The sequence below is a fragment of the Tamandua tetradactyla genome, chromosome 2 (assembly GCF_023851605.1).
Source record: "Tamandua tetradactyla isolate mTamTet1 chromosome 2, mTamTet1.pri, whole genome shotgun sequence".
Taxonomy (NCBI): domain Eukaryota; kingdom Metazoa; phylum Chordata; class Mammalia; order Pilosa; family Myrmecophagidae; genus Tamandua; species Tamandua tetradactyla.
This window is the reverse complement of record NC_135328.1, coordinates 219213379-219237606: the sequence shown is the minus strand read 5'-3', so window position 1 is coordinate 219237606 and position 24228 is coordinate 219213379. Positions and strand designations below refer to the sequence as shown.

Genomic DNA, 24228 nt, shown 5'->3' with positions numbered 1-24228 from the left:
TGCTATATGGAGAGCTTGGTTATGACCATCTCTAGAATCTCACTAAATTGAGGCAAAATAGCACAACCAAGGTGAAGAAAATGGAAGTGAGGGACACATAGTCTCAATCCTAATGAAAACCAAAGTCACTGCTGGTACAGCAATTCATCAGTGAAGACAAAATTTTTGTTGCTTAACAGATTAACAAGCCAATTCTTAAAAAAAAAAAAAAAAGCCTTGCACAAGTTGCCACGTGTCAGCCACTTTAATATAAAATGTAATTAAAACCCTCAATTACAAGAGATCAAAAAGGAATAGAAAAACCAATGTGCTTCAATTTTATTACAAGTTTTTAAATCTGGGAAAATTCAGTTTTAAAAAAACTAATAAGCTAATTTCAGCCCAGGGTTAATTTTTTTTTACAACCAAACTATGAACTGCTACATAGGAACATCAATGCAACAAACAAGCAACATTTGCCAACCCAAATCACAAACTTCAGAGTTAATAGTCAGGGCAAGGGACAGTCACACAGACCCTCTAGAGCAACTGATGCCTCAGTTAAGTTTGAAAGACAATCCCGACTCCTGCCAGGGCAGAGGAGCAATGTGCAAACAATTCTGCTTCAAGAAATTTGCATAGAAATAGAAAATGCTACAGCCTTTACCGCAAATGAAATTGCAAAGCTTCAACATATTCAATTCAATCCAAGGAGTACCGAATGTCAAACTGAAGCCAATGTTGGACTGGCACATTTAATTTCCGGCTATGCAACTAGCGGATCACAAGAAGCTCAGGTGTGGAAATTAGCTGTAGCGAGCTCTTTAGAAACATGAATTTTATGTACCATGATTATAGAACAATGAAGACATTTCTGCAGAATTGTTTCCAAGTTTTTAAATGGGCAACACAAGGCATCAGGGTCTCTTTTCAAGGCCACCCTTAGGCATTTTTCTGCCAGCAATATCTTTACAGCCTCATTAATAACCACTTTTGTTGTCTCTGAATATGAGGCAACAAAATCCTAAGGGGACAAGACATGTTTTTTTTCCCCCAATGCCTTGCAGGAACACTTTCAGTTTGGTTCTTTACATTAATTTGCAGCATCATTTTTGACATTAAAACCAGTCATGACTTAAATGGTGTGGAAGCAACTATTTCCTGGAATCTCAAAATTTCTTTCCACGGTCCTAAGCATGAATTGTTTCCCAATAACTTCTCTTCCATGCCCCACCCTCAATGAAAAGATTCCTAACCTCTCAGCACCAAAGAATCCACATTACTTTGAGACAATCAGCCCTCCACATCTGCAAGGGCAGGATCTCATCTCCCGTTGTTACAAAGCCAGGACTCACAGAAAGTGATTATTTACCAATTCATTTTTGAACACAAATTTAATTTAAAACCTGGGACTTTGATAATCATTCTCTAAACCCTTTTCTGAATAGGAGAATAGGTAGCCATTCTAAAAGACCGTATCTTATTGCTATAGGAAGAAAAAGGTTTAACATACTTAATAGTATATTAAGAGTAATTTGTAATTTACAAAAAAACCAATGCCCAGAAACCTGCATTTTTAAAACTGACGCTGCCATTTTCTCACTACAAGAACTTCAGACAGAAACCATTAGTTTTGCTTTCAATTAGGAATCTGCCTGGAACTTGTCCTTTGAGAAAAGCACTAGATAAAATGTATGGTCATACTTTTAAAATAAAACAGTGACTGCCTGAAGCCGACACTCCACACCACCTCCTACCTGGTTCAATGGAGCATCATCGGTTCCCTTCGAGTAGCCTTTCTATTTGGTAAGACTACTAGAACAGAAATTTTCAAGAAAAAAAAATTCTTATTACAATTAAGTGTGGCAACCCAAGTGAAGCCCTTTTACTATGATTTCCAGTTTTCTGCTCAATCCACAGCACAGAGTTACAAGGATCACCACCATTTTGGTTCCCAAGTTTTATTCAAGGGTTTATATAAAACATTCCAGGAAAAGCGAGTTTCAATCCTCATCTTCCTCCTCCTCTTCATCCTGGTTGATCTGGAAGTAGCGTAATTCATAGCTTTCCTTGCTGTTAGCAACTACGCGCAACCAATCACGTAGATTATTCTTCTTCAAATATTTTTTGGTGAGATATTTCAAATACCTGCAGAGAAAGGACACTTGAGAACTACACTAGGCAGATGGCCTTCTTGCATTCTGAAACATTTTAACTTAAATAAAATCCACTTTTCGGATCATTAAAATTCCAGGTATTTTCCTAACCTTCAAAAATGACAAAGATGGGCTAATATACCCAGCCAGTGCTTTATTTTAACACTTTAAATATCAGCCACACTTCATCTAAACTGGCAATAAAAACAAGGACAGGTAAGCAGATGTAACTGTTGACCGTTCAGACCAGGAAACACCTACAAACCCTGGAGAAGGCTCTCACAGTAACTGGACAGTTAAGCACAGCCTTAATACTGTTAAGGAGAATCAGTGTTTCCAAGAAGCTCTGAGTACTTCACATCCGTCACTGATTCCAAAGCTGCCTGTGAGGACGTCCAGGTATGAGAGCTGCTTTTTTTATATACACTCTCACTTTGGCGATGTAACACCCACGCTGAATGGCACCGAGTGCTGACCATGCCAATGCGCTCACCTGGCTCTCAGTAGCAAGCAGAGATGTCTTCCTCCATTTGCCTAACTGCTGCTTTAGCCTGGATGAGGGCTCACTGGCCACCACCACAAACTGCTCATTAGAAAACTCACTCTTTATATTAAGGCAGTAACCCAGCATCCTAACTATAGAAAGCCTGCAATCTTGTTTCCTCACTCACCTGTTTGCCTACAAGGCCCTGAAGTTCCAGCATCTTCCCAAAACAATAAAGAGAAGAAGGAACATGATGCCAACCAAACTCACTGCTGGGCACATTACTTTCTAAACCTCAGTTTCTCCCACTATAAAATGAAAAGAGTGATACTTACCTCCCCCCCTTCAGACCGTCACAAGAAGTAAATGAGATGAACATGCAAACCCTTGGCATATGAACAAGTGCCCAAATGTCAGACCAGCAAATTCAGCCCTCCAAGAACTGAATCTTTTCAAGAGTCTTATGTCAACAAAGGCATCGTCACAAAGATGTGAAAGTCTCAGTTCAGTTCTACCTGCCTTCCCTACCTAAAAATAAACTCATCCTGTCCTTTCATTTTAAAAGTATTCTTTTCTACCATTATTTTTTTCTATCATATTCTATTATTCTAATTCAAAAGTTTGAGTGGTCTGAAAATTTTCAAAATAGAATGCTGGGGCAAATATTTAGGTAAAAACCTGCAGAAGTTCAGAAACAAGCAAGAAGTTCTACATTAGAAGCTAAATGGGTCAAGAAAATACAACTGTCATCAACAAAGGAAAGCTATAATAGAAGGATCAGGGCTCTTTCCTTTCTCCTCTGGGTAAAGAACGGAAAATCTGTTACAACTAAAGTAAGATGCATTAGAAGGCATTATCTCACTAAGTTAGCCAACTCGGACACAGGCCAAAGAAAGGTTATGAAATCTCCACAAGGTCTGCTAGAACCCAGGAAGTTGGATGTTTTGTATACTCAGGAAGCCCTATGATTCCACCCATCTCTTATTCTAGAAATATCTTTCTACACAAATAAATGATGCAGCAGCCACTCAGACTGTGAGTACTTAAGCTTTAAAGTCATCTGTGATAGTTAAGTTCATGGGTCAACTTGGCCAGGTTATGGTGTCCAGTTGTTTTGTCAAGCTAGCACTGGCCACACAGATATTTCCTATGGCTTATTTCCATATGCAGTCAACACAGCAGATTGCCTTCAGCCATGAGACATCTCTTCCAATAGGATGAGGCCTTAAAGGGAGCACTGATGAGATTAATAGTCAGAAAAAAAGAATTTCCACCTCTACAACAGCCAGCCAGCTTCCTGGGAGAATTCATAAAAACTTCATCCCAGCATGTGGCCGTGCCCTAGGAAATTCGGACTTGCCAATCCCCACAGTCGCGTGAGCCAATTTCTTTAATGAATCTGATTTTATCTCCTGTCAGTTGTGTTCCCGTGACAGGAAATCAGATCACTAATACATCACCTCTTGAGTGACAAAGTTTTAACTATAATCAACTTGTTTCAACACCTTAAAGTGTCCCACTACTTGATTCAGTTTGAACAAAAGCTCCTAAGAATGAGCTAGGCCTTGGGCTGCGGCTAGATATTTCTAACAATTTACAAAGTACATGTGTGACTTATATAGTGCTTTAAACTCATTCTCAAAACAATCATCTGTAACATGCAGGGCAGGTGAAGTACTGTGCCAATCCTGAAAAGCAGAGTGGGCCCACAGGAATGGCATGCAGTGGCTTCAATCTCAAAGTGAGATCTCCAGTCTCTCATCCAATGCCTCAGTAGCACTTACAGGGAAAGAAAATTGTGGAATTAAAAATAAGTGTTCGTTGTTGTGATCTAGACGTAAAGGAAGCATAATCTGTTTTTAAGAATACAACCTAATTAAGTCTTAGCAGCTTTACTGCTGGAAATACTTAAGCTAGGAAAGACAAGATTAAAGGAAAAACTATCAAAAATTGAATACTTTTAACTACCATTATAAAATCCACTCATTCATTTACTCCTTTGCTCTGGGTTATGTTCCAGAAATTAACAGATACAATCATAAACCAATTCTACAGGCGACAATATTCTATTCAGGGCCCAAGTAGGAATCCCTTACCTTTTGGAAAAAGGCACCTCTGAGGTTACAGTAATCTTGCTCTTGCTCCTTTCAATGGTTACGACCCCTCCACCGAGATTACCAGCTTTTCCATTAACTTTGATTCTTTCTTGAAGAAACTGCTCCTGTAGATATTAATTTATTAATTTCACCTATTAATGAACTAACAGGTTTACCCATCTCACACAGAATATTTTATTTTCTTATACTTTTGACATTAAACAAAAAGAGTTTTGTTTTTTTTTTAAGGAAAGACAGAGAGAAGGAAGGAAGGAAGGAAGAAAGGGAAACATTTTTAAACATTTTCTTGTTTTATTGTATTCTGTTTCTCCGTTTTTGTTACATGGGCTGGGGCCGGGAATCGAACCGAGGTCCTCCGGCATAGCAGGCAAGCACTTTGCCCGCTGAGCCACCGCGGCCCGCCCAAAAAAAGAGTTTTTTTAATGTCCCATCTTTTAAAGAATGGTGGCAAATCTCTAGCTATTATATTAATACAAATCTGAAATTTAGAAATAGCAGACAGAAAACGTACGCAACCTTATTTATTACTTATGGATATTACCTAAGAATATAGCATCCTAGCAAGAATATACTTTCCATACAAGGTCTTTAAATGGAAGGCTCATCAGGCAAAGTACCCACGGTTCAAAGAGTAAAGAGCAGACAGGAGACCCAGGGCTCAAGTTTTACAAGACTCAGGCAACCCAAGTTGCAAGTGACTTCTGAATTTATAAAGTCCTGTTCTCAGCACTATCAGAAAAAATTTTTAAATAAGGCTTCAACCTAGCAAAAACATACAGCAACCAAATGCTCAGGGACCACTCAAGCTAAGAAGCACAGAAATGAACTCTTGGCAAACCCCTCGGGGGAGCCTGTGCAAGGCAGTTGTCACTACAATGATGTGAAGTCCCATTAAGCCCAAAACTCTTAGAAACCTCTGCTTTAGAAATCCAATACACAATGTTAATTGCTGGTGGGGTAAAGAGTTATTAGGTCAGAAATCTTGATTAAATGATTCAAATACTCCAATTTTCTATCTTGAAGAGGTTATCTGGAAGGAAAGAGACATCCACATCACGAGATGAGTATGTAGAGGAAGAAGCCGGGAGAACACAAATTGGAAGAAGTCACAAAAGTTAGAAGGGAAAAGAGGCCACAGAGAAAAGCAGGCAGTCACTGGACAGAGAGCCTTGACAGAAATATGGAGCCACTGAGGGATTTCTTCTAAGACAGGATGTAAAAGGAACCTACATAAGGATGATAAAACTACAAGACATCACCTGATCTTCACTCTGTGGAGTGAGTAGCCACAGATTAAGCCTTTCAGTTTTCTTACTTTTAATTTTGGTTATAATATTGATTTTGGCAACCTTTCAGAGACTGAAGAGTAAATGGAAACTAAGGAGTTTTCTGCACACAAATACTATGTGTGGATTTGCCAAGCAGGGCTATTAAGAGGAAAAAGGGTAAAATGCCAAAACCAAGATGCCAAGTCAGAACACAGCAGGGAAAAGGTTGGGGAAGGGGCTAAATATGGGGTCAAAAATTACTGTAAAGCCAAGACTGAAAGAACCAAATTCCAATTACAAGTCTGCAACAGGAAATTTTAAAGTAAATGTAGCTGAGATGCTTAAATAACGAAAAGGAAGCCTCCGGAGATGCAGCCTTTTGCCCCATGCAGGCAGACCCAGAACTGGGTAGCCCCTGCCCCAAAGTGCATGGGGATTCTGGATCCAATGAACACTTTGCCTGTTCCCTAGTCTTTTATGTAAAATCAGTTTAGAAACTAAAGAGGAAGGGAGAGAAGAAAGTAAGAAAATAAGCTAATTCTCTAGCCTACCTCACTCATTCCTCACAATCCAGTTCACACACGTGAGTAAAACTTGGGGTACAGCAGGGGCAGGGGTAACCTGACCAAGCTCTCAGAGTTAAACAGTGGAACCATTTCTCTATAAAGCATGGCATCAAGGATGTAACTTACAAAATTGGCAGCATCCATGATTCCATCTTCTACGGGGTGGGTGCAGTCGAGCGTGAACTTCAGAGCCGGCTTCTTTTTTTTGCCCCCCTTCGCTACAAGCTTTTTCTAAAAAAAACATACAAAACCAAGTGCCAGAGGTGTAAAAGCCCACGCAAATGTAAAACTCATGGAGCTGTATTCCCTTGCCTGCCTAGTGCAGCATTAAGATGACACTTAAGACGCTGTTTTAGGAAGCTCTAGAGTTTGGGGTCATCCAATTTTGATGGTGAAATAATTTTACCGCTTTTGGCCCATTTAAATTTCCCACGCTCTCCAATTTCTAAGGGCATGAAGGCTTGTTTGCTTAGGAACCACAATAAAAAAGATTATTTCCTTTAATTTACCCTAAAATTTCCAATTAGTTTTAAAAACTGCTCATTTCTTTTATTCCAGGATTAAAATAAGTTGTAGGTGCATAGGTTGTTGCACACCTACAACTTCAATCTAAAGTCAATCCACGTCCTAACACTCCAGAGTCCAGTCCTGATCCACTTTAGCTGTTCTCTTCTAATTCTGCCTCACCTCTAGCCTTCTCCGGAAAAGCAACTGCAGCCGCACGGTATTCTTGCCGCCCATTCATCCACCCCAATTTGGAAAAAGAAAATTCTGATTTCAACACTTCCAGCAACAATTTCAGGTCTTTTAATTCATTCAGTCTATGGGTCGGGATTTCCAAATCACCAGTTACAGCACATCCTAGGAGGTCCCAGTTTCTTTACTCTGATCAAGAAGCTGTCTTAATCTTCTCTCTCTACAGTCTCCAAAATCACTAAAAATTCACCTGTACAACTTACTTACCTTATTTCCACTTTAAAGTTTTGCTTAGTCTAAATACCTTTTAAAGAACACACCTTCCCTTCGTTTCCCTTAAACTTTTGTTAACAGAATTAGCTTTTCAAATATTTTACTGCAAAAAACGCTAGTTTTTCCTTCTTCCTTCACATCTCTTCCCAACACTACGAGGGGTGTTAAGACCCAGCCCGGAAAATTTTAAATCAGCAAGTAAAAAGCCCTACCCACAATAGGTTTGATGCCTCCCATCAGGGTTTTAAACCAAAAGCATACAAATGCACAGAACATGTAAAAGCCCACCCAGGCAGAAAAGAGTAAAACAAATAAAAATGTTAACTACGAAGTCCCAACACTGAAGGAAAATTAGGTTCTTGGGGGAAATAACACCGAAAAACAACTTCTCTCAAGAGCCACCTGCAGGCATCTTGGAATGGGAGAATGGAATTGGGGCCTTTGCCTTACACCAAAAAGGATCTGTAGAGCTGCGCCCTAATTCCCCTCAGGGACGGTAAGGAGCTCCTCAAAACCCGGCCTTCTCTCTTAAGAAGTTGGCCAGGGCATCCTTTTGGGGACCATTTCCATTGGTCCCTGAGTCTTGGCGGTGGGTTTCCCGTAAGCGCGGCCCCCTTCCTGCCCGTCCCCCGCGCGGGTCACCAGGCCAGTGACCGGCCCAGGCCGCAGCCTCCACGGTCAGCTTCCTGCCGACCCACTCTGGGGCGCGAACCCGAGCCCGGCCTCCGAAAGCTCCCAGAGCTCTCTCAAGGCGTCAGGCCGCGGCCTCCTCCGCCCACAACGTGTTGGGCCAGACAGCAGCCCTGGCCCGCTCCGCTTGGCCTGCCGGCCCAGCCCCATCCGGACGCTGCAGAACGATGCCCCTCGCGAGCCTAAACAGGAGCCGAGCCCGGCGAGGCCCACGTGGCTCCCGCGAGCAGAGGCCTCACGCGGAGCCATACTAACCACGGGCGCCATGGCGGCAGCGGAGGCAGAAAGGGAGTTCGGCGCACTACGCAGACGCAAAGAGACAGCAGCGCGCAGGGCACGCACGGTTCAGGTGGCGCTAATCGCTCAGCCACGGCCCCTCGACCTCCGAGGCGTTGCTGTGTTCTGTGCGATCCTGAGCGATTCATTTTCCCTGAATATAAAGCCCGTCCCAACCCAGCTAGGAGGCTGGGAGCGGGACGGGGCCGGAAGGAGACCAGATGGCTTGTTCCACTGAGAATGATCAGAGGGGGAGGAAGACTAAGGACGAGTCCAAAGAAAAATAGGGGGATTGGTTCTACTTTTTAAAGTCCTTGGAAAGAAAAAAAAAACGTGAAATTGACCAAACCATAAATTAAAAACTAATGGATAGGATTCCACCCTATTCCCTTGGTAAGATGAGGCCCTTCTGACATGGAGAAATTTAGATCATAAATCCCCAAACTTAGACGTCAATTTCTTCTTCCTATCAAAAATGGCCCAGCTTGGTGAGACTCAGCATCAAGGGATTGAGAAAAACCCTAGAATGAGCTGAGATTTAGCATCAAGGGATTGAGAAAACCTTCTCGACCAAAAGGGGTAAGAGTGAAATGAGACAAAGTGTCAATGGCTGAGAGATTCTAAACAGAGTCAAGAGGTTATCCTGGAGGTTATTCTTATGCATTAAGTAGATATCATCTTGTTATCCAAGAGGTAGTGGAGAGGCTGGAGGGAAGTGCCTGAAAATGTAGAGCTGTGTTCCAGTAGCCATGTTTCTTGAAATGATGATTGAACAATGATACAGCTTTCACAATGTGACTGTGTGATTGTGAAAACCTTGTGTCTGATGCTCCTTTTATCTACCATATCAACAGACGAATAGAGCATATGGAATAAAAATAAATAATAGGGGGAAAAATGTTAAATTTAGTTTGAAATGCTAGTGATAAATGAAAGCAAGGGGTAAGGGGTACGGTATGTATAATCTTTTTTTTCTGTTATCGTTTTATTTCTTTTTCTGTTGTCTTTTTATTTCTTTTTCTAAATCGATGCAAATGTTCTAAGAAATGATGAATATGCAACTATGTGATGATATTAAGAATTACTGATTATATATGTAGAATGGAATGATACATTAATGTTTTTGTTTGTTAATTTTTTTAATTAATAAAAATAAAAATAAAATAAATTTTTTAAAAAATGGCCCAGCTTGGAAGTTCATGCCAAAGAGCTGTGTCTCCCAGAGCTACCCCTCTTGATTGCAGTCGGGCACACTGTCCAGTTGGACCCCTCCACAAATTGAAGCAACCCATCCTGTGGTCACCACCTCCTAGCTTTCCAGCTCCAAGTTTTCTTCTTCCAAACCAGCATTTCTCAAACTTGCATGTAGATAAGAATTATCTGGTGATCTGTTTAAAATACTGGTTCCAATTCAGCGGTCCCAGTGACCCATCCTTTGCGGTCTACAAACTCAATGCCCATCTCTGCCCCTGGGTCACTCTCAGCCCCACCCCTTCCCAGCTGCCCTCCCTCGTGTCATCATCAGTTTCTTTGGAGCATTGGCTAACCTTGGCTGATGGGTCCCCTTTGATTTCCTAGACCCTAGTAGAATATCAGGCCCCGTAGATGCTCAATAACTATTAGTCAAATGGATGAAGACCTGAGTGGATGGATTAAAGGAACAACTCACCTCTCCTACTGCCCCTCCGGAGAAAAACGAATGCATCATCCATTTACAAAGCACCCACCGGTTATGTATACCAGCTCCACCCCGCCTACAAAGGGTGACATTCTCTGCCTCCTAAGGCCATTGTCAGGATTAAATTAGTTAATGCAAGCAAAGGAGCTTTGAATAATAGTACCTTGGCCCATAAATATCAGCCATAGCTGTTATTATTTGGATCGTAAATGGAGCCAGAGTTAGAGAGGGTCCTTAAAAGAACAGGAAGTTTCTGCCTTAAATTCGTTTTCCTCCTGGCAAACTCCTACTGTCTTTCAAAACCCAGCTCGGATCTCATCTCCAAGTTTCTTCCTAACTGATTAGTAAGACTTTACTGGGCACCTTCTGGGGGTCAGACTCGGAGCTTGACTCTGTAATTGCAAGAAGGGCAGTGACAGGGACTGCCTTCACGGAGGTGGGGATAAGGTGTCAGGAGCAAACGGACAACGTGGACCTAGTGTAAGAAAAAAAGCAGGGAAAGAGCTCTGTGGAGAAAACAACACTAGGATACACAAGCGTCCGCCAGGCCAAGAACGGCAGGGGGGCCTCCCGGAAGGGTTTAGCGCCTCCCCTGGCCTGTCCCCAGCTCCTGAGCACTCAGCTGGCCAAGGGGGGGGGGGGGGGCTTCATTAGTTGAAAGCCTGGTATGTGCCCTGCACCTCACAGGCGTTATTCCATTGAAGTCTCGCCCCGATATTAAGAGGCGGGCCCTGTTTTACTCCAGTTCTGTGGCTTTGAGAGGTTCAGCAATTTGCCCGAGAGCCCACCACCAGTCCGAGGCAGGGCTGATCCCAACGCCTCGCTTAAGGCCGGAGGTCTGCGGAGGGGCGTCGGCTGCCCTCTGGCGCCCGCAATAGGCCGTCGAGGAAATAGGGCCGGGGGCGGGGGGGGGGCCGGCTTGCGTCCCGTCCCGAGCCGTCCCGAGCCTCCCGGAGGGAGGGAGCCGGTCTGACTCAGGGCTGCTGCACCCCGGGACACCTCGAGAGACTCCACAGTCGGGGACTTCCAGCCCCGCTCTCCGAGGCGCTCCTTCGGACTCTGACGTTCCAGGGGGAACCCAATCCGAGCCTCGAACTCTCGCCGGGATCCCGCCTCTCCCGGGGCGGGGGTTGATGTGGCCCGGGCCGGAGCCCGCGGGCACAGAGACCCGGGTGAGCGCCGCCTTCGGTTCGGGCCCCTTGCGGGAGACATCAGCCGCGGGCGCAGCAGCCGCGGCTGGGAAAGTGACCCGACGCGGAAGGGGCGTTGCCTGAGGGTCACCCAGAGGACACCCGGCAGGGAATTCCTGCGGCGGGAGTGAGGGGAGGTGGCAGAGTCCGGGCAGGGGGAGGCTGGGCGCTGAGGAGGGAGGGCCCGGCTAATGGGGGGCACCAGGGAGCACCTTCCCGGGCGGTCTGCTCCTTGGAAGCGCCCCAGCGGGGGTGCTCGAGAGGCCCGGCTCCTCCCCTCGCCTCCCTGCCCGCTGTGCCAGTGAGTGCCCAGAGCCCCAACTCCCAGCCTAGGATTCCGCCCCGTGCCCTGGAGCTTCCCACCTCACAGCCCGCGGACGCCCCGTCGGGTCCGGTCACAGGAAAGCAGGCGCTGCGGGCCGGGCCAAGCGGTAGGAGAAGGCCGGGGCCGGGACAGAGGGGCCAAGCACCCGCGCGCCCGCAGCCACTTTCCTGCGCTGCCCCACAGATGTCCGGAGCCATCTTCGCGCCCCCGGAGGGCCCGGGCGCCCTGGATGCCGCGAGCGGCCACCCGCTCGTGTGCCCGTTGTGCCACGCCCAGTACGAGCGCCCGTGCCTCCTGGACTGCTTCCACGACTTCTGCGCCAGCTGCCTGCGCGGCCGCGCCGCCGACGGCCGCCTCGCCTGCCCGCTGTGCCAGTGAGTGCCCAGAGCCCCAACTGCCCAGCCCCCGGGAGCCGGGGTCGTCTCGGCCCGGACGGGGACCCGGATGCGGGGAGGGCCAGGCCCTGACCTGGGGCAGACTCCCTGCCCGGCCGAGGCTGCACCAGCCCGCAGTTCTCCGCGCTGGAGCTCGCAGCCTCCGGCCCATTTTGCGGACGGGGTTAACCGAGGCGCGGAGAGGGAGGTGTCGCGGCCTGGGCCTCTCCCGCAATTCAGAGCGCAGAGGCGGGGCTGGAGCCAGAGCCCCGGACTCCGGGCTGCCGGGGCGCCGGGTCTCAGCGTCACGACCCTCCCAGTAACTGACTTATGGGTCGTGAAAGTCTTAGGTCAACATAAGCGACTGGCCCGTGTTACCAGCGGCGGCCCTAAATTTGCCTAATGCGTTTAGAGGCTGTTGAGGCGCCGCTTCTGCCTTTGACACGCGGGTCGCCAACGCCAGGCTCCACAGGGGTCGCGGGGCATTGGGCCCGGGATAGGGACTGAGTCAGGGTGAGCGCCACGCTGCGTTAATTATAGCAGACCCCGCCTCCTGCCGCTATTGTTAGCTACAGCCTGGAATGTGTGTGTGTTGGGGAGCGGGGGAGGTGGTGGGGACCTCGGGGAAGGGGCGCCCGATCCTGGCCCCAGCCTCTCCACAGACACCCGACCGTGGTGAAGGGCCCCAGCGGGCTCCCGCCGGTGGACCGGCTTCTGCAGTTCCTGGTGGATAGCTCGGCGGACAGCACAGAGGTGGTGCGCTGCGCCAACTGCGACCTGGAGTGCAGCAAGCAGGCAGGGGCTGGGACAGGGGTGGGAGGAAATTGAGTGCAGCAGAGGCAGAGGGATGCGGGTGGGTCTGGGTTGGGAGTGCCAGTCCGGCTGCAGATGCATGCCCCAGTGTGCTCAGAGGATTATCCATCAATAGATCCTCCAACATCTTAAAACACCCTGGGCCAGGAAGATTGGCCCCATTCTACAGCAGGGAAGACTGAGGCCTAGAGCAAGTGATTTGAATCAATAGCCAGATAGTGGTAGAGTTTAAAGTCCATTGACCTTGGGGATTGCTTATTGTTCCTCAATTTCAGGTAGAGTGGTGAACTGGCCCACGTTGGGGTCCCCCTGCTACCTAGGCAAGGAGTAAGGACAATAGGGACATTCCTATTCCTGAGTTTAGGGAGACCCCAGAGCCTGAGGCGAGGGGTTTCAGATTGCACTCTGAAGAACAAGTGGTGCTCTGCCTTGGGAGGCTGAGATGGGTCGTCTGAAAGGTTGCGCAAGTGCTGCAAAATGTGTGACAGGAAGTGCAGAGCTGGTCAGCAGGAGGTGAGGGGCTAGCGGCCAGGAAAGCCCCTTAAAGAAATGACCTTGAAAACGCCAAGGTGAGGAGCTGGGATTTTTGTCATCACCCCTTCTGGGGTCAGTGCCAGGATGCAACCCAGGTCCTGGTCTCTCGGGTCTGGGTGTGGTCTGAAGAAGGGAACTTTCTAGGCCCTCACTCCCCACACCCTCCCCGGGGTTGTGATGCAAATGGCCAGGCTGAGGACCCCGTTTGGCCACTAGTGAACAAGCTAAGGAGGAGCTAGAGTTGGGTTTTGTTTTTGTAAGTAAAATGTTGTGGGAATGCAGCTTCAGCTTCCCCCGCCCCTACTGCCGGATGAAAAGGCCTCCCCAAGCCCCTTGTAGGTGTTTGCTGCTTTCTGAACCAAGTCAGGGTCTCAGTGTCCTCATCTGTGCACTGGGTATATTAGAGCGCTGCGCGGCCGGCTGGGTTATCGGCGTGCCTGTCCCAGGTTGGGACAGCAGCGCGCAGTGACACGCGGCGGCGACGGTGGGGCTGAGCCCGTGCTCCGTGCGCAGGACGCCGAGACCATGTACTTCTGCAACACGTGCGGGCAGCCGCTGTGCGTGCGCTGCCGCGACGAGACGCACCGTGCGCGCATGTTCGCGCGCCACGACATCGTCGCCCTGGGACAGCGCAGTCGCGACGTGCTCCAGAAGTGCCGTGAGTGCAGCGTGCGGGGCTCGGGGAGCAGGGGCTGGGGCTAGGGCTGAAGGTGCAGATGGGAGCAGGGGTGCTCACCGCCACCCCGTTCCCCACCGCAGCGCTGCACGCCGAACCCTACATCATGTTCTCCACCGACAAGAAGTCGCTGTTGTGCATCCGCTGCTTTCGAGATATGCAAGGGTGGGTGGAAGGCGCGGGAGTGGAGGGGGCTAGGCGGGGGGGCGGCCCGGAGCAGGGCTCACCCGAGGGCACCCCCCTCCCCCGGCCCCCTGCAGGGAGAGCCGGGCGCACTGCGTGGACCTGGAATCTGCCTACGTGCAGGGCTGCGAGCGGCTGGAGCAGGCAGTGCTGGTGAGCGCGGGTGCCCGGGACGGGGTGTAGGGACGCGCAGGAGAGCTGACGCTGCCCTGTCCCCCAGGCCGTGAAGGCCCTGCAGATGTCCACGCAGGAGGCCATCACACTGCTGCAGGACTTGGTGGAGGAGGTGCGGCTTAGCGCGGCTGAGGAGGAGGCGGCCATCCACGCCCTCTTCGGCAGCATGCAGGTGATAGCTGGCGGCGGGGCCTCAGGCTGTGCTTCGTTGGCCCCGACTGGGTGTCCCAGATGCTCAGTACAGACCCTGCGACCTCTGGGAGCTTGCAGTTTAGCAGAGCAGCAGGCAGGAAACAATTTTCTAGGAGTCACTGTATCCCTTTTGGTAGGAGTGTTCCAGAGCAGAAGCTAGGGCCTGCTCTAGCAGTGGGAATGGGAAGATTTCCTGGGAGTTGACTGTTAGGATCAGGGTAAGGGTTCTCACGCAGCAGGTACAGGAAGGAAGGGCCCCGGCCCACTATGTGGAGATGGTGGTCTGGAGCCTAGTCTGCCTTGTGGAGTGGGAGCATAATGGGATGGTTGGAGGGCCAGGCTGGGTTTGCCATGAGCCACAGGCCCCCTTTCTCCCAGGAGAAACTGGCAGATAGGAAAGCGCTGCTGCTGCAGGCTGTGCAGAGGTGAGTGGTGGTGGGGTCACGTGCCTTGGTCCTTGACATTCAGGCACCGAGCTCACAGCCTGGGCCCAGGCAAGTCCTGCCCGGCCCTGGGGAGTAAGACACCCCTGTACCCGCTGGGCAGAGGAGGGTAGGGTGGCTCGGGGTGCAGGGAAGGGGTGACAGGGACAGGCAGGCAGTGGGATGCCCAGTTCTGAGGTTCCCCCTAGCTGGAGCTGTGCAGCCCTCCCCTCAGAGACATGCCTGCCTGCCCCTTCCCCAGCCAGTATGAAGAGAAGGACAAGGCCTTCAAGGAACAGCTGTCCCACTTGGCCACCCTACTGCCCACCCTGCAGGTGAGCGGGCTGGAGCTGGGGGTGCCCCAGTGCTCCCTTGCAAGCCCCCACCTGGCCCTGAGCATTGTCTCCTCCCACAGGTTCACCTGGTCATCTGCTCTTCCTTCCTCAGCTTGGCTAACAAGGCCGAGTTCCTGGACCTGGGCTACGTGAGTCTCCCCAGGAGTTTCCCCAGATCCTGCAGGGTCTCCCCTCCCCTTTTGAGACCATCCCGCACCTCCCCCACTGCCACCTGGCATGGGGAGGCAGAGCCAGGGGCTTCAGGACTGACTTTCCCCTCCTCCACTCGGTCCTTTACACACCTCTAAAGGTGAGCCCCTTTTCAACCGACAGTGAAGCCTGAAAGGGGGTGTCAGCCTCTGCTCCCCCAAAGTGCCCAGCGTCTGCTAGAATCGGGCCAGGGCAGCCTTTCCTGAGGGCCTTGTGGTTAGGGCGATTCCCAGGGGCACCTGTGCGGATACGGGAACGGGTGAGGACCCGCTGGCCCTCGCGGGGCCCTCCCTTGCCACCCACCTCGCCGCCAGCCCTGAGCGCCCGGGTCCGCCGCCGCAGGAGCTGCTGGCGAGGCTGCAGGGCGTCGTCACGCGGCCGCATCGCCTGAGGCCCGCGCAGAGCAGCAAGGTGCGCCGGCGGCCGGGGAGCCCGGGTGCGGGGCTGGAGGGGCAGCGGCGGCCGCCTCACGACCCCTTCCGGCCGCCAGATCGCCAGCGACCACCGCGCGGAGTTTGCGCGCTGCCTGGAGCCGCTGCTGGGGCTGGGGCCGCGCCGGGCGGCGGCCGTGGGGGGCGGCGCGAGCACGTGAGTAGCGGGGCGCCCCTTCCTTGCCCTGGGGCCGAGGGGGCGAGCGGCAGGAGGTCCGGGTCGTGGCGGAGGCTCGGGCAGCCACGCGCCGTGGGAAGGCCCCTGCAGGAGCCCGGCCCGGCCCTTCTCGTCTCGCGGTCCCCGCGCTGCGTCTGCGGCTGCGACAACAGCCACGCGGAGGGCGGATCGGCCAGCCCAGCCTGGAAGCAGCCGTCGGGGACGCCCCGCACCAGAAGCCCGAGGCAGACCCACCCTGGGCTTGAACGGGGTGGGCGGGGAGGTCGTTGCGGTGGGGGGGCCTGATCACACCCCGTGGCCACGCCCTCCGCAGTCCAGCTGGGGCCCGGGCTCCTAGGGCCTGGAGGGGACAGCTGGGGGGCACTGGGGGAGAAGGGAGTCAGGAGCGAGGCCTAAACTAGCATTTCTGGGCCCAAGGCTCAGAGTTAGGGCCCCTGAAACCACGGGAAGGGAGCCTGGGCATCAGGCCACACTTCAGGGCGAACACCCCACCTGCTCCAGACCTGCCGTGGTGGCATCTGGGCGGACTCGCCCACCGCGGCACAGTGGCATCAACCGGGGAGCTTGAAAAAAAAAAAAAAAGCAAACAAACTAATCAGTCTTGGGAACAGTGGGTGGGTTTCCAGGTGGGTGTGAGATGGAGTCTAGGTGGAGAAGGCTGGTGGCACAAAGGTACCCCCACATTTGCATTCACACTGGCCCTCCCCCAGGCTGACCGGGGGCCCAGGCCCCAAGGTGCTGATGGCTCCCAGCTGCCCCTCCCCTGGGGGAAAAGTGCCGGGATCGCCTGTCCAGAAGCCCTCGCTGCTCCGGTCCGGCAGCACCAAGGCCCTGCTGGCCCAGGGCGAGGCCACACCCTTCTCGGAGCACTGCCGCCACTATGAGGACTCCTACCGGGTGAGGGCCCAGGCACTGCCCAGAGCCTAGAGGGACAGAACTCGTGGTTCTGGCCCTGGTGCCCGGAGCCGGCGATGACCAGCTGCCCCCCGCCGGCCTCCCCCAGAGGCTGCAGGCGGAGACCCAGAGCCTGAAGGACCAGATTCAGGCCTTGCACCGCGACCTCACCAAGCACCACTCGCTCATCAAGGCCGAGGCCATGGACGACATCCTCCACGCATCTCTGCAGGTGGACGCGCAGATCGCCTCCCAGTACGCCTCCGTGGAGGGCAGGAGAACCTTCTTCCAGGAGGTAGCTCCTCCGAGAAACCTCACTGGGTCATGCGACAGCGCCTCCCCAGCCCCACCTGTCAGGATAACCCCCCACACACACAACAAAAGAGGAAAGACGGGACCTCGGCCTGGTGCTCCGGAGGCCCCAGTGGGGTTGGTTCGGGCACCTGGAGTCTGTTCCTGGACCTGGCTCAGGGATGCAGGGCATAGTCATGAGTAGCTGAGAGGACAGAAAAGCTAGAGGGAAATTCCCACTCACTGCCACGTCCGACATCCAACTCCCTTTTCTCTTTCAGATTTGGGAGGAATCCTATCAGCGAGTGGCTAATGAGCAGGAGATTTATGAAGGTGCCCCAACAGCTGGCTGTTGAGTGAACCCTTGTGTCCAAGTCACCCCACATGCTACCTAGGGGGGCAGTTGGAATTACCTACCTGTCAGACACAGCCCCCTCTTCCTTTTTGCTGACTGCCCCAACCACCACATCAGAGGGCAGGGCCCAATGCCCTCACCAGGGCTTGCTGTTTAAATAGGGAGTACTTGGAACAAACAGGTCGGGTATTTAGATGGCCCAGGTCTGACAGTAAGACGCTGAAGCCAAAAAGACCTAACTCTCTGGCCTTGGCCCCCAGCCCAGCTCCATGACCTTCTCCAGCTGAGACAGGAGAACGCCTACTTGGGCACCATTGCCAGGCAGATCACGCCCTACATCCGCTCCATTGCCAAGGTGAAAGAGCGACTGGAACCCAGGTGGGTGCCGAGACACGGGTGGATGCATGTGCACAAAAGGCGTCACATTCAGAAGACCTGTCAGGGAAATTAGTGGGCGAGGGCTGGGGCATCTGGCAGGGCTGCAGGCCGACCAGGTGTCCAGCAAAAACGCCATCAGGGAGGAGGCTGCTTAGAATTTGCCTTGGCCACTCTCTGGCCTCCCTCCTCCAGCCCTCAGATGCAGAGACAAGCAGAAGACACTTGGGGTGTAACTGATGCAAGCAGCAGGACACAGAGGGGAGAGCAGGAACTTCATCAGCCAGGAATCTAGACTGGGCCACCTGGCAATGTGTCGTCAGGCATCAAAAGGTGTTAATGTGGCAAAGACATCTTGGTGGCAAGTCTTCACTGGGGCACAGCTGTCAGCCTGGGCTCTCCCCTCGCCCCTCCTGGGAATTCTGTTTGCCTCACTTCTGCATTACATCTCCCATTCCCCACACCCCAGTTTTCTCTCTTATGTTTTGGTGGAGACCATCCCCTGGTAGCATCTTGAGAAAGAGCGCATGGGAGGTGCATTATTTTGAACAGGGCAAGTGTGAAAATGTCTTGATTCTACGGTCACACTTGACTGGTGGTTTATTAGCCACTGGGTGTCCAATTCTAGATTGGAAATAATTTTCCTTCAGAATTTTGAAGGCATTGCTCCATTGTCTTTGAGCTTCCAAAGTTGCTGAGAAGTCTGAAGTAATTCTGATCCTGAATTCTTGTAAGATGGCCTACTTATTCTCTTTGGAAGTTTCTAGAATCTTCTCTTTGCTCTCAATGTTTGGAGATTTCACATTGATAAGTGGCTATTTCCATCATGTTGGGTACTGACAGATCCTCTCATCTGGAAACTTACATCCTTCAGCTTTGGCATTTACTGTTTGAATATTAGTTGATTTCTTTACTCTCTCTTTTTGGAATTCCTACTAGTGGATATTGGGCTGGCCCTCTAAATTAACTTATCTTTTCCATCTCTCTCTCTTTTTTTTTTTTTTGCTGTACTTTCTAGGAGCTTTCCTCACTTTATCTTCCAACTCTTTTACTGAATTGTTAATTTCTACTACCTTATTTTTAATTTCCAAGAGCTCTCTTTTGTACCCTGTCCTTTTTTCATAGCATCCTGTTCTTGTTCCATGGATGCAGTAGCTGATCTGAGGCTATCATAGATTTGGTTGTTGTTGGTTTGTTGTTGCTGTTTCTCTCTTTTAGTTTTCTTCTCCCTGACATCTGTTTCCTCCAAGGTACTTTCTTTTATTTGCTGGGTTGTTTACATTTCTATCTTTCATGTTAAAGGTATTTCTCAGATGTCAGGTAATCCTGGATAGCTTGCTGCTATCAGGACAGTACTGGGGGTGAGGTAGGAAGAAAAAGGCTGATAGGAAGCTCTGAGCATGTGGGTTCATCTTCACAATAGGAGGCTTGGATAGGTGGGTGTTTTTTGAAAGCCTCAATGTCGGTTTTAGGTTCTTTCCCAGTTTCTTTCCTGGAAGGTCACTGTATGAAATATTTGCATGCATACCTAATTTTCTGATTTTCAGTATAGTTCTCAACTGTGTGTTTTACCCTTTCCAGAGACTGAGCCCTCAGACCTCTGCTGGGATGGGGAATGGGTAGCTGCCAGAGGTAGAAAGGATCTTGACTCACCCCGTATTTCAGTCCCACCCTCCCTGTTGCAGAGGCCACAGGACTGCTAGTTCCAGAGACTTCTAAGTTCTCTGTGCTGTGAACTGGGTGGTCCTAGGCTTATTCCACTGCCAACTTGGAACTCAGGTTTCTCAGGTCTGCTAAATTTGTTAATACTTGTCCACATGCTTTCCAACCTCCAAAATTTTGGTGTCCCCATCTCCTCTCCTATTGTCAACCTAGAGGTCATTTCTTTCTTGTTTGTTTGGGTCCCTTTATAGAATGTCAACTATATTAATCCCAAACTGTCAGATCACCTTTCAAGTGACCTTTTTAACAGGTTACCCCAAGAGGTTAAATTCATCAGGCTTTCTGCACAATTTTTATTTAATCTCTGCCTACCCAGAGCTGGTTGTGGTTTTTCCTCTACAAGGCTCCTAAGCCAACATTCAAAATTGTATGATTCCATTTATAAAACCTCAAAAAACAGGCAAAACTCATCTGTGGTGTTCACAGGCTATTGCTTGCACCAGGGAAAGGTGAGCAGAACAGGCATGAAGGGTGCTGTGGGTGATGCTGTTTCTTAAGCCAGCTGCTGATTTTGCAGATTTGCTCACATTGGGAAAATCTATCAAGCCGCCCTCTTACCACTTGTGCACTTCTCCTTCTGCACTGACTGCTTCAGTGAGAAGTCTGCCTTAAGTACTGGACCCGTGCCTGCCCGTAAGGGGCAGCAGGCTGGCAGCCACTCTCTCTGATGCAAAGTGGCATCTGCTCTGGCTGGAGATGCAGCTCCTGGAGGTTGGGGCAAGGAGATAGATTTCTGCTCCTCTTCATGGCACTGCTCTCCAGTTTATAGTTTCCATCTCCGCTTCCTCACCTCCCTCTTCCTCTCAGACCCGAGTCTCCGACCCCACTCATCTTGTTCGGATCATCAGCGACCACCCAGCTGCATACGAGCCACCTCGCTTGGCCTCTTAGTGGCAGCAAGGTTAACCATGCACCTTGCTTCTAAGACTCCACATGCCTGTTTCCTGCCCTCTCATCTCAGGATAGCTCTGATTCCTCAGCTCAGTGCCCAAATGTGTCTTTCGCAGGGTACAGTCTTCAGCACCCTTCTCATCCCCGACTCTCCTTAAATGACTCCACCCAACTCACTGGTATTAAAATGCAATTAGGCAAGATGACTCTCAGACCCCCCTCTCCAGTGCTCTCCCGGGTTCCAGAACTCTTTCCAACTCCTGAGTATCTCTACTTGGATGTTAGCAGGCATCTCAAATTCAACAGTGGCCAAATGGACCTCTTCGTTTCCTGCCCCAAACATGTGCTCCCATCTCCCTCAGCTCTGTAAATGGTACCACCACTCACGCAACTGCCCAAGTGAAAAAGCCTGGGAGAAGGTGGTCACACTTAGGGAGGCTGCATGGGTGGGTGTGCCCTTGTCTTTAAGAGATGTCCAAGCAGTGGTGTCTGGCGTGTCCGGTGTGTGCAGTCTACACTCAAGTGCTTAGAGAATGGATTGACAGATGGGGTCAAGGGACAGGCGGACAGGCGATGGATGGAGTGATGCAGCAATTGTGGCCAAGTTGTTGATGTTGGTATATCTGGGTGTCTGGTGGAAAGTTTATAGAAAATAAAAATAAAACTGGGAGACATCCTGGATTCCTTCCCTTTTCCCATTTCCAATCCATCCCACAGGCCTGGAGACTCCACTCCCACGACCCCAGTCCCAGTCCACCAACTTTGGGCTCCACTGTTCCCTTGTCATCCACGCCACCGTCACCTGTCCCCTGTCTCCTCCAGTGTGTCTGCCATGCAGCCAGTGACCTTTAAAACCCCATTCTTCCCTCCATACTATAGCCTAACAGCCCTTTCAGGGACCCTCCCTGCTCACCTCTCAGGCCACAGTGGTCCTTGCAACACCCCAATCATGACGGCCTTTCAGTTCCCCTAAAAGCCAGGCTGGCTCCCACTTCGGGGCTTCGGATTGTCATGCGGGCCCTCACCAGGTGGGTCTCGGCTCAAGCATCAGCAGAGTGATCACCCCAGCCCTGCCCCACCCCATTTAAAGCAGGTCCCTGCTCATGGTGGCTCTTGTCAGCTCACCCCGGCAGCACTGAGCAGGATTCTGACCTCTCACGTACACTGGCACAGCGCTCCCACCCCCCCCCCCCGCCCCCCCGCAGCAAGCTGCTGGACCTCAGCAAATGACTGAGGACTGAGTGAATGCAGGGCTAGGCAGACCCTTGAGTGTTTGCCTAAGTTTGGTTTCGTACCAATACTGAGCTCAAGGGCACTGTGCGCCGGCTCTGCTGCCGTCAAGATTCCCAGTCACTGGCTTTCTCTTGTACAGGTTTCAATCATCTGTGGATGAACAGTCAGAGAATCCACAAAACATGTACAACGACAGCGTGAATGGTGAGACCCAGGCCAGGTAAGTCAAGTCTTTCCAACCTCAGTGTGGGCACATGGGTTAATTTCAGAGACATGCACAACCAAGACAGACCAAGGGTTTTATTTTCCCTTTTGGTCCCAGTTTGCCACTGACCAGCTCAATGACCCCGGCTCGGCCTCCATTTGTAAAATAAAGGGTTGGAGAGGTTCTTAGCGTGGATGAGAACTTAAATATAAGAGAGATGAGACTTCAAAAGGCATGACCAACATCTTGTAATTATAAAATAGCTGTGACTGCTGCCAGCATTCGCTCACACTGCTGAGCTTCAGAGACTACAGACTGGCTCTTAGCGCTTACACCAAGTGTCTCAAATTCACTTAAATGAGAAAAAGTATCTTGCAGATTATTTCTTGGTGTGAGAAGATTACTATACATTGGAACCATTTTGCCAAAATAAGAAAGAAAAAAAAAAGCAGAAACAGCTATATCACCGTCTCAGAATATCTTTTAGTATTCCTCTCTAAGTAAAGTATGTTAATTGGGGGGCACAGAATAGAACTGTAGGAGGTCAGAGCCAGAAGCTCACCTGTCTAGGGTCACAAAGCAGTTGGTGACAGAGCAGAAACCAGGTCCTGCCCTCCCCAGCATGACAGAACGTTAATTCAAACCTCGTTATTACCATAAGCTGCAGACAGAGCTTCAGCCTGCCAACACCTGGCAATTAAAAACTGTTTCCAAGTGAATGACTCTTATGTCAGAAATGAGATAAGAAGCCCTTGAGACGTGGTCGCCTACTGGTACCTTCTAGGAAGGCTTTCCATGCCAGGAGCCTTGGCCCCTGTGGATTTTAGTGGAGGTACAATGGAACAGAGAAGAGTTCACCCTAAAATGTCTCTTCAGGAATGATCCAGTAGGTGTCCCAGAAAAGAGAGAAGACGTCAGAGCCAATAGGAAGCAGCTGGACTCTGACCAGTCTCACAGAAGAACTTCTGCTGAAAAGCAGAGATCATCACAGACACAAACAGAAAAACGGGGGTGGTACCCCCATGCGGAAGGAGTACCCAACTTAGCAGACAGACCAGTCCCGAGTGGACGGGGCATTTTACAACACAATCAAGACCAGGGCGTTTAAGAAAGATTTTGTTCCTATCATGGTTATTTCTTTAAATAAATTTTACTGTTCATCAACCATAAAACTCAGAAACTACAGCAGACCATAATTTCAGATTTTCTGGCTAGGTCTGGCCTTCTCCTGTATCCACGTGGCATGATGTCTGGTCCTGAACCTGTGGTCCACCCTTCCACTCCAAATGGAAAATGCTCAATGAGTGAACATCCATCCATATAAACAGAAGGTGTTTTCTAAAATCATCCCTTAGAACAGAGTCCATTTATTGAATCTGAGTGCCAGGCCCTGTCATTTGTGTGGTTATCAGGTTTTTGTCTAAGGGTCATTTGTGTGGTTATCAAGTTTTTGTCTAAGCTTTAGATAGCAAGACTCCACCATGGCATTATACCTTCCCTGTCACGAGATTCCAGTTTCTCTTGTATCACAGCCTGATAACCTGGCATCACCTGAAAGTTCTACCCAGTAATCTGAGCATTGACTCAGCAAAAGGAAAAAGATCCTCCACTCCAGGTTTTCTTCTTCTAGGGAATGGGCTGAGCTTGTATCACAGAGGCAAGGGGTCTGGCGAGTGTATACCTGGCACAAGATGGTCATTGTCACACCTTCACCACTCCCTTCCCCAAATGTATGACCCCTGTTACTCTCGGAGGTTCACCTCTGTTAACAGTAAAGCACAATCCAGCAGAAATTTTGTTCCTGGCAGTTTTTCATACTCCCCATTCCTATGTCGTACCTTTTATTGGGAGGAACTCGATATGTCCTTAAAAAAGAAAACCACCCAGCAAAAGCTAAAATTTTAAAAGTTGTAGAGGCAAAACAATGCCCAGATAGGTTTTAAGCAGATTTGCAGCTTTGCTCAGTAGTTCACGCGGCAAGTGGCTTCTAGGAGCTGTTTCCCGGCAATACCAGCACCCCTGTGTCTACTTCAGGCTCTGCA

The 24228-nt window shown here is 50.2% G+C and overlaps 2 protein-coding genes across 2 annotated transcripts; one reads left to right on the top strand and one right to left on the bottom strand.

Annotated features, from left to right (window-relative positions):
• Positions 1-303: 303 nt before the first annotated feature.
• RPL22 (ribosomal protein L22) lies at positions 304-8605 on the bottom strand. Its single transcript, XM_077151491.1, has 4 exons — positions 8485-8605; positions 6697-6801; positions 4716-4840; positions 304-2127 (listed from the first exon to the last, which is right to left on the bottom strand). The coding sequence occupies exons 1-4, from the start codon at positions 8494-8496 to the stop codon at positions 1983-1985; spliced, it is 387 nt and encodes a 128-aa protein (XP_077007606.1). The 5' UTR covers positions 8497-8605; the 3' UTR covers positions 304-1982.
• Positions 8606-11591: 2986 nt separating this feature from the next.
• Positions 11592-23358, top strand: RNF207 (ring finger protein 207). The gene is given in 19 exon segments (XM_077151490.1): positions 11592-11674; positions 11882-12072; positions 12735-12867; positions 13933-14077; positions 14179-14260; positions 14356-14431; positions 14499-14624; positions 15023-15069; positions 15329-15401; positions 15482-15550; positions 15954-16022; positions 16102-16199; positions 16931-17117; positions 17224-17409; positions 17687-17738; positions 18021-18138; positions 22121-22201; positions 23063-23083; positions 23085-23358. Coding segments are annotated over 18 exon segments (1902 nt in total). The 5' UTR covers positions 11592-11674; the 3' UTR covers positions 23233-23358.
• The last annotated feature ends 870 nt before the right edge of the window (positions 23359-24228 follow it).

Coding starts and splice junctions, on each gene's coding strand:
- RPL22 (XM_077151491.1), bottom strand. Junction 4,841..6,696: donor TCATGGATGCTGCCAATTTT/GTAAGTTACATC, acceptor TAATATCTACAG/GAGCAGTTTCTTCAAGAAAG. Junction 2,128..4,715: donor GAGGTGCCTTTTTCCAAAAG/GTAAGGGATTCC, acceptor CTTTCTCTGCAG/GTATTTGAAATATCTCACCA.